General features: G+C 38.5%; 1 protein-coding gene across 5 annotated transcripts in view; it reads left to right on the plus strand.

Moving 5' to 3' along the window:
- Window positions 1-528: 528 nt before the first annotated feature.
- sowah (ankyrin repeat domain family member sosondowah) overlaps window positions 529-16151 on the plus strand; it is a 129987-nt gene continuing 114364 nt past the window's right edge. For 4 of the 5 annotated variants that reach the window (XR_015293660.1, XM_086913240.1, XM_086913247.1 and 1 more), the window contains exons 1-4: window positions 529-1660; window positions 1835-1896; window positions 2359-2742; window positions 3577-3726. Coding sequence is in view for 4 of the 5 variants with exons in the window: in XM_086913240.1 (XP_086769366.1) it covers window positions 1441-1660; window positions 1835-1896; window positions 2359-2742; window positions 3577-3726 (816 nt within the window). In the remaining variant the exon portion in view is untranslated. The remainder of the gene's footprint in view (window positions 1661-1834; window positions 1897-2358; window positions 2743-3576; window positions 3727-16151) is intronic. The other variant, XM_086913249.1, reaches the window with a different exon arrangement.

A 16151-nucleotide genomic window follows, 5' to 3' on the forward strand; every position in this document is an offset into this window, starting at 1 on the left:
GTATATTATGCAAATCAGACTCTCTTTGTAAGTCCCACGTGTGATTATCAACACCATTAAGACGATATAGTTGTTCTGAATTAAGTAACTTTCTGCTTATTTGTAGTATACAATACAGTAGACTATAAAAATTCGAGATTCTTTTGTGTCAAGTCGATGAAATTTTTAACAATTTTAACTTATATTGATAATTCTAATCTTAATTTTGTTAAATAATAATTTCATAATACAAACAAATGATTCAAAAATAATTATGTTTTTATATTACTTAATTTTGCAAATTGCTCCTGTATATCTTGAATACTTGCAAAATAAGTATTAACAATTTTTTTACTTCTTTGGTACAACACTTGTTACTATATGTTAATCATATTAGTGTACCTATCATACTCTTGACACAGATAAATTTTTTTCTAATATGATAAAATAATTTGAAAATATAACTATGAGCAACCAAACAAGTTAAACTTGCAATAATTAGTCATCATCTATATATAATTAATTCAATAATGATTACTGCAATTTATTTCTGAAATGTTCGTACGTTTATTTAAGTTAAAACATACATTCTGAATAAGTTACAGAGTAAACTGGTCAAACTTGAACTCGTAAACAGATCAGACAACATAATAAAAATCGGAATCAATCATTCTATCGGTCATTGTCGATGCGTATAGCAGCACTTAAATCGCGGTGTTTAAAACTCCATCTGGCGATGCATGGTTACTCGCATTAGTTTGTGCGGCGGGTTCGTTGGCCGGATGTTTGCATGAATGGAATATAACGCGTCGGGCTGCTAAAAGGTTTTACGAATCGTCTATTTGCGCGGATCGAATCAAATATCTAGTTCCATCGTCGGTTAATATGTTTGGCTTCGAAGTGAAAAATTGGTTTTTGCATGGTCGTCGATTTTTTTTTTTTTATACGTGTATTCGACGACGTGGGATTCGAGCTAACAGTTGGATCGCGCGTTACACATTCCACACCAAATCCTACACAATTATAATGCAATTAAATTGATTGGTATATTATGCGTTATGCATGAGGAATAACGATTGCACTCCTTTACTAATAATGTTAACAATTTTTTTGTTAAGGTGCGATATGATTACAACTCGTTAGTACATTATTAAAGAAAGAAATTACACGTTGCGTTCGTGTATTCATTTTCACGCATACATAATTTTTATTTGCATCTCGAAGTAGCAATTAGACATCATTCTTCGCTTCTGCTCCGATATCGTAGTTTGTTGTAGCAATACGAAAGACGATAATACTGTTACTACGTTTTCATAGTCATTGTCACGTACAATGTATTAATATGTACTATTAGACGCACGATTCTTAAATTCTTATCTTGGATTTAAAAAAAATTACGTGCAATAGCTACGTTCGCTCGAGAGAGAAGTTGATTTAATTTTAAAATATTTTGAATTCACTATGCGTATCATGCGCGTCACAGAAGTCGTCTTTATCGACGGTACGGTGAAAAGTGGAAACGGCGGCGCTGTAGCGTCGGCCAGTAGTGTCAAGATGGCGACGCCCAGTGAACTGTCTCTCGAAGAAATTCGTCAATATTTGTTGGAAAATGGGGGTACTGCTCGTAATCACGATGTAGTGAAGCACTTCAAGAAGTTTTTGACAGATCCAGAAACGCGAGGTACGTTGAAAATCCGATTTACGGCGTAGTTGAACGAGTGTCTTACTTTCGCAAGGTGTGACTCGAACGTTACACGGCATGCTGTGTGTAAACACGGAATACACGTTAATACTTGTCACATTCAACGTTAAATCTAAGGACAGTTAGTGAATAGTGTTTAAATTTACGTTACAGTCGAGGCACGAAATCAGTTCAAGGAATATGTAAACACCCTGGCTACTATAAAGAACGAAGAGGTACGTCATCGACTAACAATTTCCTTCCGCCTTGACAGGAGCGACTTGTTGCGCGTTTTGCGACGTTGCCGGTTTTTTCAATGTCTCGCGCGGCTAATAGAAAATTCAATTATCTGAGAAAAGTTTTCTTTCTCGTTTTTTTTAAATCTTCGTTTTATTATACATCATATACTACGTATATTATCGTTAAATTTTAAATATTTATACAAATTTATCATTTATTTTTACACCTTTTACGTATCATAGTATATATCATGCTTTGAATATTTTGCATATCTTTTTGCATATCTATGTGTATATTCTGTAAATTTTTTTTTTTTTTTTAAATGCATTTCCTCTCCACATCATACGTTACGTGTTTATATTTTGTTTTATTTGCTTGAAATGCAAAATGATAATTATATAATATGATAATTATATTCATATAAAAAAAAAATATTACAAAAGAAATTATTTGTGCAGGGTGAGAAATATTTAGTTCTCAAGAAGAAGTATCGTCAACTTCCTATAGATTTGGGGATTTCGGATCAAATGACATCACCCATAAATAGCCCTGATATATCAACTCCGCTTTCTCCTTTACGAGTTCCGCCACCTTACCGACCACCACCTCCCGCACCTCTTAGTCCTCCGACCAATAATGCGAACCGCGAAGAATCGTGTTCGAATTTTGACCGTGAAGAGGCCGCTATTAACGCGCGGAAAAATGGCGTCGAAAGCGTCGAGACAGGATTTTCAACAACCTCGCCTCCTGTACCACCACGTCGTAAAAGTCAAGATAAAGTCAAGATGGAAAATAAGGAGAATGTCGATAGAAATAGGGGAGGATCGGAGGCAGTTATCAAGGTTAGTTTTTTTAAAATCTATGCAAAAATAAAAATACGAAAACATGGAATTTTATTAAGATTAAAAAAAAAAAAAACAAAAATAAAACAAAAGAAGGAAGGAAAATATAATTGATAAATATTTCTTTTAATTCGTTCCGATTAGAATTTGATAAAATTTCATGTTTTTTTATATTACGCACGTCATGTAGTACGTATTACTTATGTTGTCTATAGTATCCTGGTTGTGGTCATATATGTAAATAAGTGTGCAAACGATAAAATGGTTGAACACGTTTTCGCTTTATCGGGTAATTATCGAGGTTAGATAATTTTGGTATTATTGAGCAATAGTGTTGCGTTGTACATGGTTTGGTTATGTAGAAAGGTGTTCATGGTTACAATAAATGTCATTTACGCAGTATGTTACCGATCACAGCGCCACACGACAGTGGCGTGTACCTCATCCTGTATCGAAAGCTTAACGTTCTGTGCATAACGACATCGGTATCCGTATCCATGAGCGATTACCAACCTATATCCAAAACACTTTCGTTTATTCGTTTACAGTCATTTGGCATGCTTTAAACATCACATACATACACACATATATATATATTGTCTCGCTTTAATTAGCACCGTAGCATGATAGTAATGGCATAGATAAAGCACTCTTTCCCAGTGTGTGTTATTCGCGTCGAGTATATATCCATATATGTCGCGCCGCACGGTTTCTTGTCACTCTCTTTGTTGCTCTATCGCTGTCTCCTTGTTCGTTCCGCCTTTTATCAGTAGTTGGACGTAGTAGCGTCGCTATCCTCTTAGACTTGACAATTCGAGATATTAAAACATGCAGGAAGATGAGGCTGTCGCGACGAATCCGGGCTCAACCGAGCAATTAAGCTTCCGCGAGCGGATGCAACGTTTCAACCGGATGGCTAGCGAAACCGATCTCCAAGGCAGGCCTAATGGCACTATCACACCTACTAAAAAGCGATCTGACAAGGTAATCGATAATCTTCTTTAATACATAACCTCTAAAACGATTATATCGATCGATCACCGGACATACATCGGACGTTCACCGGAGCGTAATATTCTCACCGTTTTACCGGCAGTGGAGACAATTATCTCACCGTTCGTCCACGGAATAGCTACCTCCTAGCTATTCGGTTCATTGACTAACAACATCATGCATTCTATCGTTGCTTCGCGACATACATTCCGCTATATAAGGTACGCCCGAGTAACTGGCTAATCGCTGTCGATAATCGGTAGCTCGTGCAAAATAACGAACGATTACGAAATGTAAACGAGATACAACATTTATTTCTTTATTCGATCGTTATCATTATTATATATATATATATATTGTTCGTTATTTTATCGCTCGTTATTTTATCGCTTTATGTTCGACTACGTATCGCGGAATTATCCTCTTTACTGGATTCCTCCTCGAAGCGAATAATTTCATATCGAAATTAAATATATCGTAAAATTTTTTCAAATGCTTGGATTCTTCGTTAGTTACAATCGACGAAAATGAAAAATGAGGTTAGAACGAGGATCGATTATTAATAATCGTTGCAATAAAAATTTGCTCCAATGAAATTTTTTCAATTTTTCGATATTACTTAATTTCAAACTTTTTGAGGTTATGACGAGTAAATACAATATGTGGAAGAATGAATAAACGCAATGAATCGACGATGTTCGACTTAAATAGTCAAAATAGAATTCATTAAACGAGTGCGTAATTCTCGTGAGCATCTCCTTTATCCCATATATAAGATATCGACAAATTATTTAAGCTTACTAACAGAATGCTCGCACTATCCGGCTATGATCTTCACGCGGGTGTAATTCATGTGAGAACACGTATGAACCGGGAGCAGTTATAAATACGTATCTTTTATTTCCCCGAGAGATAAGATCGGTTAATAACACAACGTGTTTTTAAACGTTTCCCCTTCAAATCATAACCTCTCATCTCCACTGTTCGACACCGAGTTATCGGCGAGGAAAGGTTATGATGCTCTCGGCCCTCGATACATCGAATAATCCACACGCGAGGATACGCATCCTTTCTCTTTTTCTCTTCCCTTTTCGCGAAGAAGGGACACGCGGTGCGTACAAGTCTGGCCGCTCATCTTGCATACCGAATAGACTACTAAGAATCCTTTTCTCGTATCCTTTACACGCGCGCCTCCCCTCCACTCGGCCCGTCTCTCTCTCTCTCTCTCTCTCTCCCTTCCACTCGCCGCGCAGCCATCTCGTCTCTCTTTCCTCCCCTTCCTCCTTTTCTCATCTCGTCCGTCGGTGTCGTTCGTGCGCCGTTTATCGCGGCGAGCAATATTCATCGCATTTGAATATCCTGCGGGCGGTATCTCGCGTACCGATCAGGATGTTGCGTCGATGTTGCCGTAAATCATAATTAGCCGCGCCTGAAAATTAAAAGTGGAGGAAGGTGTGCGCGCAGGGGGGGAGGAGGAGGAGGAGGAGGAGGATCATCCCTTTCCGCCGCGATTTACGACAAACGCTCGTCCTTTACGCGCTCGATCCTCCTCGTCGTTATTTCGATATCGCCGAACGATTAAAAGGATGAGAATTTTTTTTTTTTTTAATTTTCCCAAACTTACTTTATTATACAACGACGAGAAGAAAAAGAAAAAAAAAATGTTTCTCTCTTGAAAATAACGATCGGTTCGGTTTATATACAATTATAAAATCGTATCGCGTCGGGATATTCGTGTGGGTGGCCTACAATTCCTATCCTGCATCTAGATTGTCCCTAGGAACGAACGTGTATATATATAACCGGAAACTGTTATACAACAACGAATATGCGAGCCGCAAAGGGGCTCACGGGTGGCGCGTGGGCCCCAAACGATAATTATTTATTATTCACCCGTCATCATCTATTTGGTGGCGGCCCGTCTTTCATCGTCTATCCTCCCTCCCGAGCCGGCCCTCGAGGTTGTTAATTTTTATTAGTCGTCGAGATAGGGTTTCGGGGGAATCCTCTCACCTCCGGACATCCTGCAATCTCTCGGCAGCTCTCTCTCTCTCTCTCTCTCTCTTTCGCTGTAATTATCATGCGGCGTGGCCGCCGCTATCCCGCCCCTCGAATCCTTAATGAGCCCCTCGGCCAACGTTGTGTCGCGTGCCGCGTCGCCAACACGTTTCACGTAATTTTCCGCCGCGCTTTCCTCGAACGCCTCGTTATGGGTCATTGAATGCAGCCGCCGTTTGATACGCGACGGGACGAATGATCACGCGACCGATTAGGGAGAGGTCTGGGAATTCGATGAAATTTTTCTTTTTCTTTCTTTAACGACGGATTTAGCCAAAGTTGAAAATATTTATCGCTAAGTAAATTTAGTCGAAGTTTTTTTTTTTTTTTTTCAGTTCACATTTCACGCACGAGATTGGTGGAATATTCGAAATTCATTTCACAAACAATTCCTCCACAAGTTAATGCGGTTATTCGTAGTCACACCTGGCCCCGGCCAAAGTTTTTATGTAAATTCCCGAAAATGTGGGTGGTAAAAGAATACTATTAACTCTCTTCTCCTCCGTGAGAATTTCCCCGAGAATCTCCCCTCGAACGGATCCTGCCTTCGTTCGTTCGTTTTTCAATTGCCTCGAAAGCCGCTTTTACTTCGACACCTCGACGCGTTCTAATTAGGATCACGCGTGTTCCGTTCCTCTCCTCTTCACCCTAACCGGAGAGACGAGGAAGATACTCGTCGTAAAGGTGGGTGAACACGCCGAACTTGGAATTTCTCTCTTCCTATATATATATATATATACAGTTCCGCATACATTAGGGAGCCACTCTTGCAGGGTAGAAACTTGGCAGGGTAGTTTGCCTGCCGGGCAAGGAAGCGAGGAAGCGAGAGCTGGATTCGGGTTGTTGAAGGACGAGAGCAAGTACCGGTGGGTGTAAACCGCGCAAAGTAATCTTACAGAATGTATATGCAAAGAGGTTCACCAAGGGGGAGGGGTGGGTGGCAGCACAGCTTGCATGATCCCATCCGCGACAACACCGACAAGACACCCCCGGAGGCAAACTTACCTTCGCAGGGCGGCGTAGTTTCGCAAGACTACGCTCGACCTTTGCTCCTCTCTCTTCCTTCTTTCATCCCTAGTTAAGGGATTCGACGGAATCGTGATGAAAGTGATTAATTCGGCATTGCTTTTTTTTTTTTTTTTTTTTTCGAAATGAAATTTTTTCAAAATCCGCGTTACTAACGATTCTTGGCACGGACAGATGGATAGGGGAGCATAAAAGGGAAGTTGGTTCATTATGCCTTGTTCTCTTCGAAACGATCGAAATCCATATTTTATTCGCCGATAAATTGAGCGATAAATAAATAAGGGTAAACGAAATAGAATTTTCTCGAAAGGATTCGATCGAGTTCTATTTTACCATCCATCGGTAAAAAAAAAATCGATTAATTCGAGCAAATTTTATTCCGCTTTATACACCTTTTCCATCTCGCTCAATCGACCACATCGATATAAACGAGCTTGTCCGCAAGAGCAGTTAGCGCGTGTCCATGCATTCCGCCCTATTACGAGTTAATCTCGAAGGTATATATATATATACACGCTTATTATCATTTAAATTGTCCACGCACAAGCGTTAAATTTGTAAAGGTTTAAAGGGGCGATCTTTCTTTGCCGAAAGATTGTGAAGCCAATGAACATCTGGTTGATACCTGAACGAACTTTTCGAACGTGTATTTTGTTCATATCAATTCGTTCTCACTGAATGTATACCAAATGTGTCCTCGATTGATAAAATTGAATACTGTCACAAAAACAATGATTATAGAGAAGTATGAAAATTAAGGCTCTTTAATGATATACACAATATTATATATATATATGTGTGTGTGTATTCTTCTTCTTCATAATCAGAACGAGGACTTTTTTAATGCGTTGATATTATAACATAAATATTATTATTGTTGCATCATTAAATATTTATATATATATACTTGTCCATAATCATCGTTAGAGGAGAGGAGACGTGTTTAGTGAGAGGAATCGCGTAACTAAATTCCTCTCCATCCGCGGGTGTTCGTCTCCCGTAGTGACAGTGCGTCGAAAAACTGATGGTGACTGTCACGATCAGCCTCCACCCCTTCCGGGTCGCTCGTTGGTGGTCCCATTACGAGGGGGGCCCACCTTTCCTTTTCCTTTTCCTCCTTTGGGATTGGCGAGGAGGATCCATCGATTGAAATCACACTCGAAGAGAGAGAGATTTAATTTATTATTATTATTGTTATTATTACAGCATACACAGGAGTGTAACTTCTTTTTTCTCGAAATTAAAACGAATTCTCGAAAACGTCCAAGGCTTAACAAATAAATCCATCGAGTTTCAATCTCTCTTCCACCGGTTTACATACACGAATCCTCGCCGATAGAAACCTTAATTAAGGAATAATTTATACGAGGCGACACGTGTCCATCCCATATTCTTCCGCCTGTAAAAGAAGGAGGGGAAGATTCACAAAGATTCCTCGTGTTTCTTCCAGAACAGAGTTAGGGGAATTGTTGATTCCCTCGTGACTGTGCGTATATGGTAATTCGTCCTTTATTTTTTCTTTCACATTTCGACATACATTGTAAATTCATTAGAAAGTTGAGGGGCACGCGTGGCTGTCAGTGGATCGAAGGAGGCGCAGCTCTTACACGACATTAGCCGCAGATAAAGCGAGACTCCAATCGTGAAGGAGCGTGGGTATCTTCTTGCTGATCGACCGGGGAATGCCATTCCTTTCTGAAGCCAGAACATGGACGCGTAATTTGTGCAATGCGTCCTTTTTCAAATGAAGAAATACGATTCGTTTCGTCCTTCTCTGATCCTCAATCTCACGTCTCGCACTTTCGAATTTTCGGCTCCGTTTCACGTCTCAGGGAGGCGATACTCGGCCCGAACAACCCTTAAGGGGTTGCTGTTCCGATACAAGGACGATATCGTCCGATGCGAATCTTTCCAAGGATAATCTGCCGTTAAACGGCGGTGGTGGATAGGGCCTAAGCCCGTACTTTATGCTAGTCGGTGGTAAGCCGGGAGTGCACTCTCTTATCGGGAATCTGAGTCGCGCAGTGAGCGGCTATTTGTATTCATAAGTCCGCAGGAGGCCGGCGCTCGCTCTTCGGGCCCTTTTCGCTTCCTTCCTTCGCTTCTTCTGATATACAGGGTGAACTGTGCAAACCCGTGGCAGGGTACGATCTAATCGTTCCACTCGGAGATTGTTGTAATATTTTCGTGTCTTGTGTGTGTAATTTTGTCGGATGGAAGGATGAAAGGGGGTGTATCGAAGTTGTTATCGAGGATTGCTTTTGGAAAATTTTATTATTCTTTCTCGTGAGCTGGCCGAGAATAATGAAAAAGTTATAAATTTTAGGGTGTATAGCGACTTGAATTCACGTAATTTGATATAAGGAAGAGTTGTAAAAGATATGATAATGTATAAATAGATTGAAGTTATTATTGCTTGTTCTTCTGTAATGTTTCAATCAAAAGTTGAAAGGGAGAGATGTTAAACTTGACAAGAGTCTTCCAATTTGAATCAAAAGTTACATATACAATTCAAAAGAAGAATTAGAAAAGATGTAAAATGTATAAATAGATAGAAATTATCATTGTTCTTCTTCTCTAACATTTGAATCAAAAGTTACATATATAATTCAAAAGAAGAATTAGAAAAGATGTAAAATATATAAATAGAAATTATTATTTCTCAAAGTATTGGATAGCGTTAATTCTTCTGTCACTTTTCAATTGAAAGAGATGTTAAACTTGACAAGAGTCTTCCAATTTGAATCAAAAGTTACATATACAATTCAAAAGAAGAATTAGAAAAGATGTAAAATGTATAAATAGATAGAAATTATCATTGTTCTTCTGTAATGTTTGAATCAAAAGTTACATATAATTCAAAAGAAGAATTACAAAAGATGTAAAATATATAAATAGATAGAAATTATTATTTCTCAAAATATTGGATAGCATTAATTAATTATTCTTCTGTAACTTTTCAATTAAAAATTAAAAGAGATGTTAAACTTGACAAGAGTCTTCCAATTTGAATCAAAAGTTACATATACAATTCAAAAGAAGAATTAGAAAAGATGTAAAATGTATAAATAGATAGAAATTATTATTTCTCAAAGTATTGGATAGCGTTAATTCTTCTGTCACTTTTCAATTGAAAGAGATGTTAAACTTGACAAGAGTCTTCCAATTTGAATCAAAAGTTACATATACAATTCAAAAGAAGAATTAGAAAAGATGTAAAATGTATAAATAGATAGAAATTATTATTTCTCAAAGTATTGGATAGCAGTTAATTCTTCTGTCACTTTTCAATTGAAAGAGATGTTAAACTTGACAAGAGTCTTCCAATTTGAATCAAAGTTACATATAATTCAAAAGAAGAATTAGAAAAGATGTAAAATGTATAAATAGATAGAAATTATCATTGTTTTTCTGTAACATTTGAATCAAAAGTTACATATAATTCAAAAGAAGAATTAGAAAAGATGTAAAATGTATAAATAGATAGAAATTATTATTTCTCAAAGTATTGGATAGCATTAATTAATTATTCTTCTGTAACTTTTCAATTAAAAATTAAAAGAGATGTTAAACTTGACAAGAGTCTTCCAATTTGAATCAAAAGTTACATATATAATTCAAAAGAAGAAATTATCATTGTTCAAAGTATTGGGTAGTATTGGATAGATGTTATTATTTATTAATTATTCCTATACAACTTTTTAATTAATAAAAGTTAAAAGGAAAAGATAGACTTGACAAGAGTGTTTGTCACAATTGGTGATTAGTGATAATTGGAGAATGATTTGAATCAAAGTTACATATAATATTCACAATAAAGAAGAATTATAAAAGATATAAAATGTATAAATAGATAGAAATTATCATTGTTCTTCTGTAACTTTTCAATTAAAAGTTAAAAGGAAGAGATGTTAAACTTGACAAAAGTCTTTCTGATCAATCAATAACTATCTGTTAGTGATTTTTGACAGTTGGAGAAATCAAGGTTACATTGTAATTATTCACTAAAGAAGAACTATATAAAAAGACGCTATACAATAAAATAGATAAAAATTATTATTGTTGAAAGTAGGTAGTATTAGATAGATGTTAATATCTAATTATTCTTTTGTAACTTTTCAATTGAAAGTTTAAGAGGATGAAATGTTAGAATTGATAAGAGTCTACTCATCACTATTTATTAGTGATTTGACAATTGGAGAACAATTTGAATCAAAGTTTCCATTAAAAGTTTAAAGAAAGAAATGTTAAACTTGATCTTTCTGACCAAGAGTCTTTTGATTTGATTTTAAAGTTTATTCTTTATAATTCAAAAGAAAAATTATAAAAGATGTATAAAATATACAAATGTCGTATAAATATTCATTGTTTTCATATTTTTCATACTTTTCAAAATATTAAGTAGCATTAGATGTTATTATTTAATTCTTCTGTAACTTTTCAATTGAAAGTTTAAAAGGAAAAAGTGTTAGACAAGAATTTTTCATCACCATTTATTAATATTATTTGACAATTGGAGAACAATGGGAATTTGAATCAAAGTTACATGTAACATTCAATAAAGAAGAATTATAAAACCTATACAAAATATATAAATAGATAGAAATTATCGTTGCCCTTTTCAATCAAAAGTTAAAGAATGAAGAAATAAGCTTAAGCTTAACAACTTGATCTCTCCTATTTGAAAGCTACTTTTTATAATTCAAAAGAAGAATTATAAGAGACTTATATTATTATTTAATTATCCTCCCACAACTTTTCAATCAAAAGTTGAAAGGAAAAGATAGACAACAGCCTTTCATCACTTATTATTTTATTATTTAACAAATTGAAGAACAAAATTACGTTCAATAAAGAAGAATTGTAAAACAAAATATCATCGAGCAACGTTTCATCAAAAGGTTAAGGAGAAGAAATTCGAATCAGACTTGGAAACGATTCAAGTGTTGGGCACAATTGTAAGAGATACAGCCGTCCTCAACGAGTCGTGTGCAACGAAGAAGAAGAGACGACAAAGAGAGAGAGAGAGAGAGAGAGGGCGACGGGCCACGTCATTCAACCGACGGAGCAGGAGGAGGCGGCGGCCCACCTTCGCGGTTCGTTTCAATGGTTTCTTCCAACGCGTGTGTATTCGTACACGCGTGGCGGCTCGAGAATGCGGCCAGTCATCGAGTTATTTAATTTTTCCAGGCACCCCCGCCGCGCGTGTTTGCTCAGCCCCGCTGTGAGCACAAATTACTTACGCGACCGAGATCACCTCCACCCGAATATTCGGTGCTCCTCCTCTCCCCCTCCCCCTCACAAGTCGCACTTCCCTCCGCCAATTCCATCCTCCCTCATCTCCTCCTCCTCCACCTTCAAACTCGATTAAATTTCTACTATCATTATCCACGATAATTTTCTTTCTTCCCATAAATATCTCTTCATAAATACATCACAAACGATTCGAAACGAGAGGTACAAATTTATAAATAATAATTGCACAAGTTTTCAAATTTCTCGTTACGAATCCCGTTATATTATTCCCTTCACTACTTGGATAGACGAGATATCCGCGGTGTGCATTTCGAAAGAATAACGATCGATTCGACGCCACGCTCTCGGGGGTTCGCAATTGCGGGGGTGTCGCGTCGACCCCCCTTTCGTCCTTTGGACACAAAACGGACGTGGCCCCTATATATATATATATATATATATGTATATATATATATACACGGCCCACCTCGCTATCTATATGCTAATCCATTGAGATGGTACCCGCAGATTACACCTCGGAATTAGCCCAGAGACTGGGGTATCAGGGCCGTGCAGACAGGCGGCCAGCCTCTCCTCTGCCTATACGTACCTTTATCCCACCTTATACACGTAACCTGTCCTCTCGTCTCCCGCGCTTACAAACACCTGACCGTGTACACGCACGGCGTGCACACACGGAGGGGAGTAGGGAGGGGAGGGAGGGAGGACGCAGGTGTGCGCGTGTATCGTGCTGGTGGTGGTGGTGGAGGCCAGGCGTTTGGCGGAGGAGCCAGGGTGACTCGGCACTTCCAGTTCGTTAGCCCGTGTTAATAACGTTAAAGAGGATGCGATAAACTCGTTAGGAGATGAAATTATGGGAGGAGGGTGGGCGCTGGTAAAGTAAGTAAAAGCTGGCTCCGTTGGCCAAGGTTTTTTCGTGAAAAATTCGTGACGGGTGGGTTGATTGGATTGTTTTAATTTTTAATTTTTTAAATGTTGTAACGGGTTTTCGAGCGATCAAATTCTTCTTCTATTTCTATCTGCGGATCGGTCGAGGGAATGTTGAGTTAGATTAGATTGAGTCGATTGAACGGGGCTTTTAATTCTTTAAAATTGCAAAATTCTAAAAAAAAAAAAGAGAAATGTTTGGTTCGATCAGAAGGTCTATCTAAATTTTTAATTTTTCATTCCAGCGAATGAATATTTATATTGGCCAAAAGATGGCGAGACGTGACACGTGTACGCGCATGCGTAATTAATCGTGATAAATTCTTCCACGTTAAATTATCCGTGTTCAATTAAAGAATGGTAGGAATAAATAAACAATCGAAAAAAAATTTTAAACCGAGACACCGTCGTAACGAATAACAAGATGAGGTAAGTTTTAAATTTCTCTTTCCAAAATCTCGATAATAAAATGGAAGAGAAATTGCAGAAATTTTCCACGATCGATGCGAATTTCAAAAAAAAAACGGAATGACACGTGTATACGTAATTAATTGGTTAAATTCTGTACGAAATTATCGATATTTAACATCTTTAAAGAAGAACAAGAAATTGAAAGATTCCAAAATTAAATAACACGCAGAGACGAGACTGTTATAATATAAAATACCTTTCCAAAACTTCTGATAATAAAATAATGTATCGTAAGTGATTCAAATTCTACGTAAAATTACCGATACTTAAAAAGAAAAAAGAAAAAAAAAAAAACAAGAAATTCCAAAACTTCGATTCTATTTTCCCATGATAAAATTTCTGCCACAAAAATTGACAATTTACAAATTAAAAGAACGCAACAATTCTTACAATTTTAACAATCCCAACAAGATCAATTGGAAGGAAAAAATTACGATTAAAAACGAGACAGAGTCGTCGAAGGATCGAAACAGTGACATCGCAGGGGGCAGGACGATCGACCGTACGACGACACCACTCGCCAAATTTATTACTCGGCGGGAATATGATCGCGTATTGCGCCAGAGGAACAACACGATAGCGCGCGAATACGAATATAATCCTGTCAACGGAGGATACGAAACGCGGCAGAAGAGGAGGGTGGGTCGCGCCATGTTCTCCATCCGGACCAAATTCGACGTGGCGCTCCCCGAAAATACGACCTACCCCCGTCGTTATCAATTACACCACCTCTAATAATCGAGAATCTCCCTCTCTCCCGTGTAATCGTTCGATCGGACAAATTCTCTCGGTGGAAAGAATCCCCTTTCATCCCCGAGAAAAATAATTCGACTCAACAATACCCCTCCAAAAATCGGCCCAAGGATTACTTTATTTCGAACCATCCACCGCCTATAGGATCCGCCTATATACATACGCACTATAGTATAGGCTCGAGGGTGGAGGATCGCGTTGAAACAGCGGTCTGCACTCGGGCGCGATTTCTGGAGGGGGTTAAACCTTGGATTATGATCCCGGACGATAGCGGCCGATGGAAATGGCGTTTAGGTAGGTGGGCCGCCTAGGTGGGTAGGTAGGTAGGTGTATAGGGCGTTATACGGTGGCCGAGTCGGGGGAGGCGTCGCCCGAAACGGAACGCTGAATCATCCCGGCGAGAGTTTTCCTGTCACCGGCAGTGATACGGCGCGCGGCCGCTCCACGAGGAAGCCCCGTGGAATTGGCGAAATGAATGCGCGAACGCCCCCATTAGGGGAATAAATCAGGGCCGACGTTATCCGCAGCGGCATAATAATCGATCTGATCCCTAATCGTCCTCCTCCTCCTCCTCCTCCTCCCTAAATCGTCGTCATCGCCCTGTCAGAAAAGTTCCTCCAGTGATCGTTGTGTGGAGGCGCTGTGTGGATGCTCTGCGGATGATCTTTGGGGTATTTCGCGCGAAGAGAGAGTTTGTCCATCGATGGAGTTTTTCTCTCCCATGGTGACGGAGAGGAGAGAGTGGAAATTTTTGATGGAGGGGAGAATTCGAGGGGAGGATTTGGAGGACCTGGATCGATGGTGGTTATCGTGGTATTGGAAACGTGTATTCGAATTTTTCGATAAAGAGAAATTTTTGGTTGATAATAAAAATGGAACAGTGGTAGTGGAAACTTGTGACTCGAAATTTCTGAGGAGACTGGAAGATGTGAAGATGTAAAGTTGGAACAATTATCGGGAGGGTATTGGAAAGTGCACTCGAATTTTTCGACAAAAGAATGGTAATATTTTTGATACAGAGGAGGAGATTGGAAATGAGATTGAAAATGAGTTGGTGAAACAGTAAAGGTATTCGAAATTTTCGATAGAAAGAAGAATGGTAGAAGAATGGAAAGGAATGGAAGATGGATCGATCGTGATGTGTCGAGCAATTACAAAGGTATTGGAAAATAATTCGTGAAATTTTTAATTTAGAAATCGAAATTTTTGAGAGAGAGGAGAACGAAGAATAGAATAATGGAAATGAAAAGATGTTATTATAAAAATTTAAATAAAATTGACGATGAATCAATTATCACGGAAATGTTGCAAATTAACAAATGTACAAATGAAATTTAATTACAATTCTGAAATAAATTGAGTCTAGAATGATACCTGTGAAATACATAATAACAAAATTTTTGATCGAATTAGTCGTAGAATTTTAAAACAAATCAAAGATTATAGAAATATTCGAATTTCTAGTCCACCATTCATGGACCGATATCGACTCGCAAAACCTTCGACTCCTCCACACTGTGGTCGCAAATTCGAGGGCGAGTCGCGAAAATGTTTGGTTTAGCATTCGGCTTATTGGCCTGCGAAATGTTCCCGCTCTCTGTTAGGCGTGTATGGATGGCCCCCAGGTTATAATAAAGCTAATTCTGCGGTGCTCTTGAGGCAGCTCGTGCCGCAACATGTTTTGGCCTCCTCCATCCATGTATCCACCCACCCCCTCCCCCCCTCCCCCCCTCTCTGTCTCTACACTGCCTTCTTCCACGCGTTGTGGAACAACCGAATATATTTATACGCCCCCTCGGAAGGGGTGGTGGCGCACGTCCGTTTATTAAAACGTTTCCACCCCGAGTATCTGTCCATCCATCCATCCATCCATCCTCGTTTCCTCCTCTTCTTTTCACCCACCTCGACACGTGGCTGGTTTCTAG

This window comes from Apis florea, unplaced genomic scaffold (assembly GCF_048593485.1).
Source record: "Apis florea isolate Af1SG1 unplaced genomic scaffold, ASM4859348v1 contig_1914_pilon, whole genome shotgun sequence".
NCBI lineage: Eukaryota > Metazoa > Arthropoda > Insecta > Hymenoptera > Apidae > Apis > Apis florea.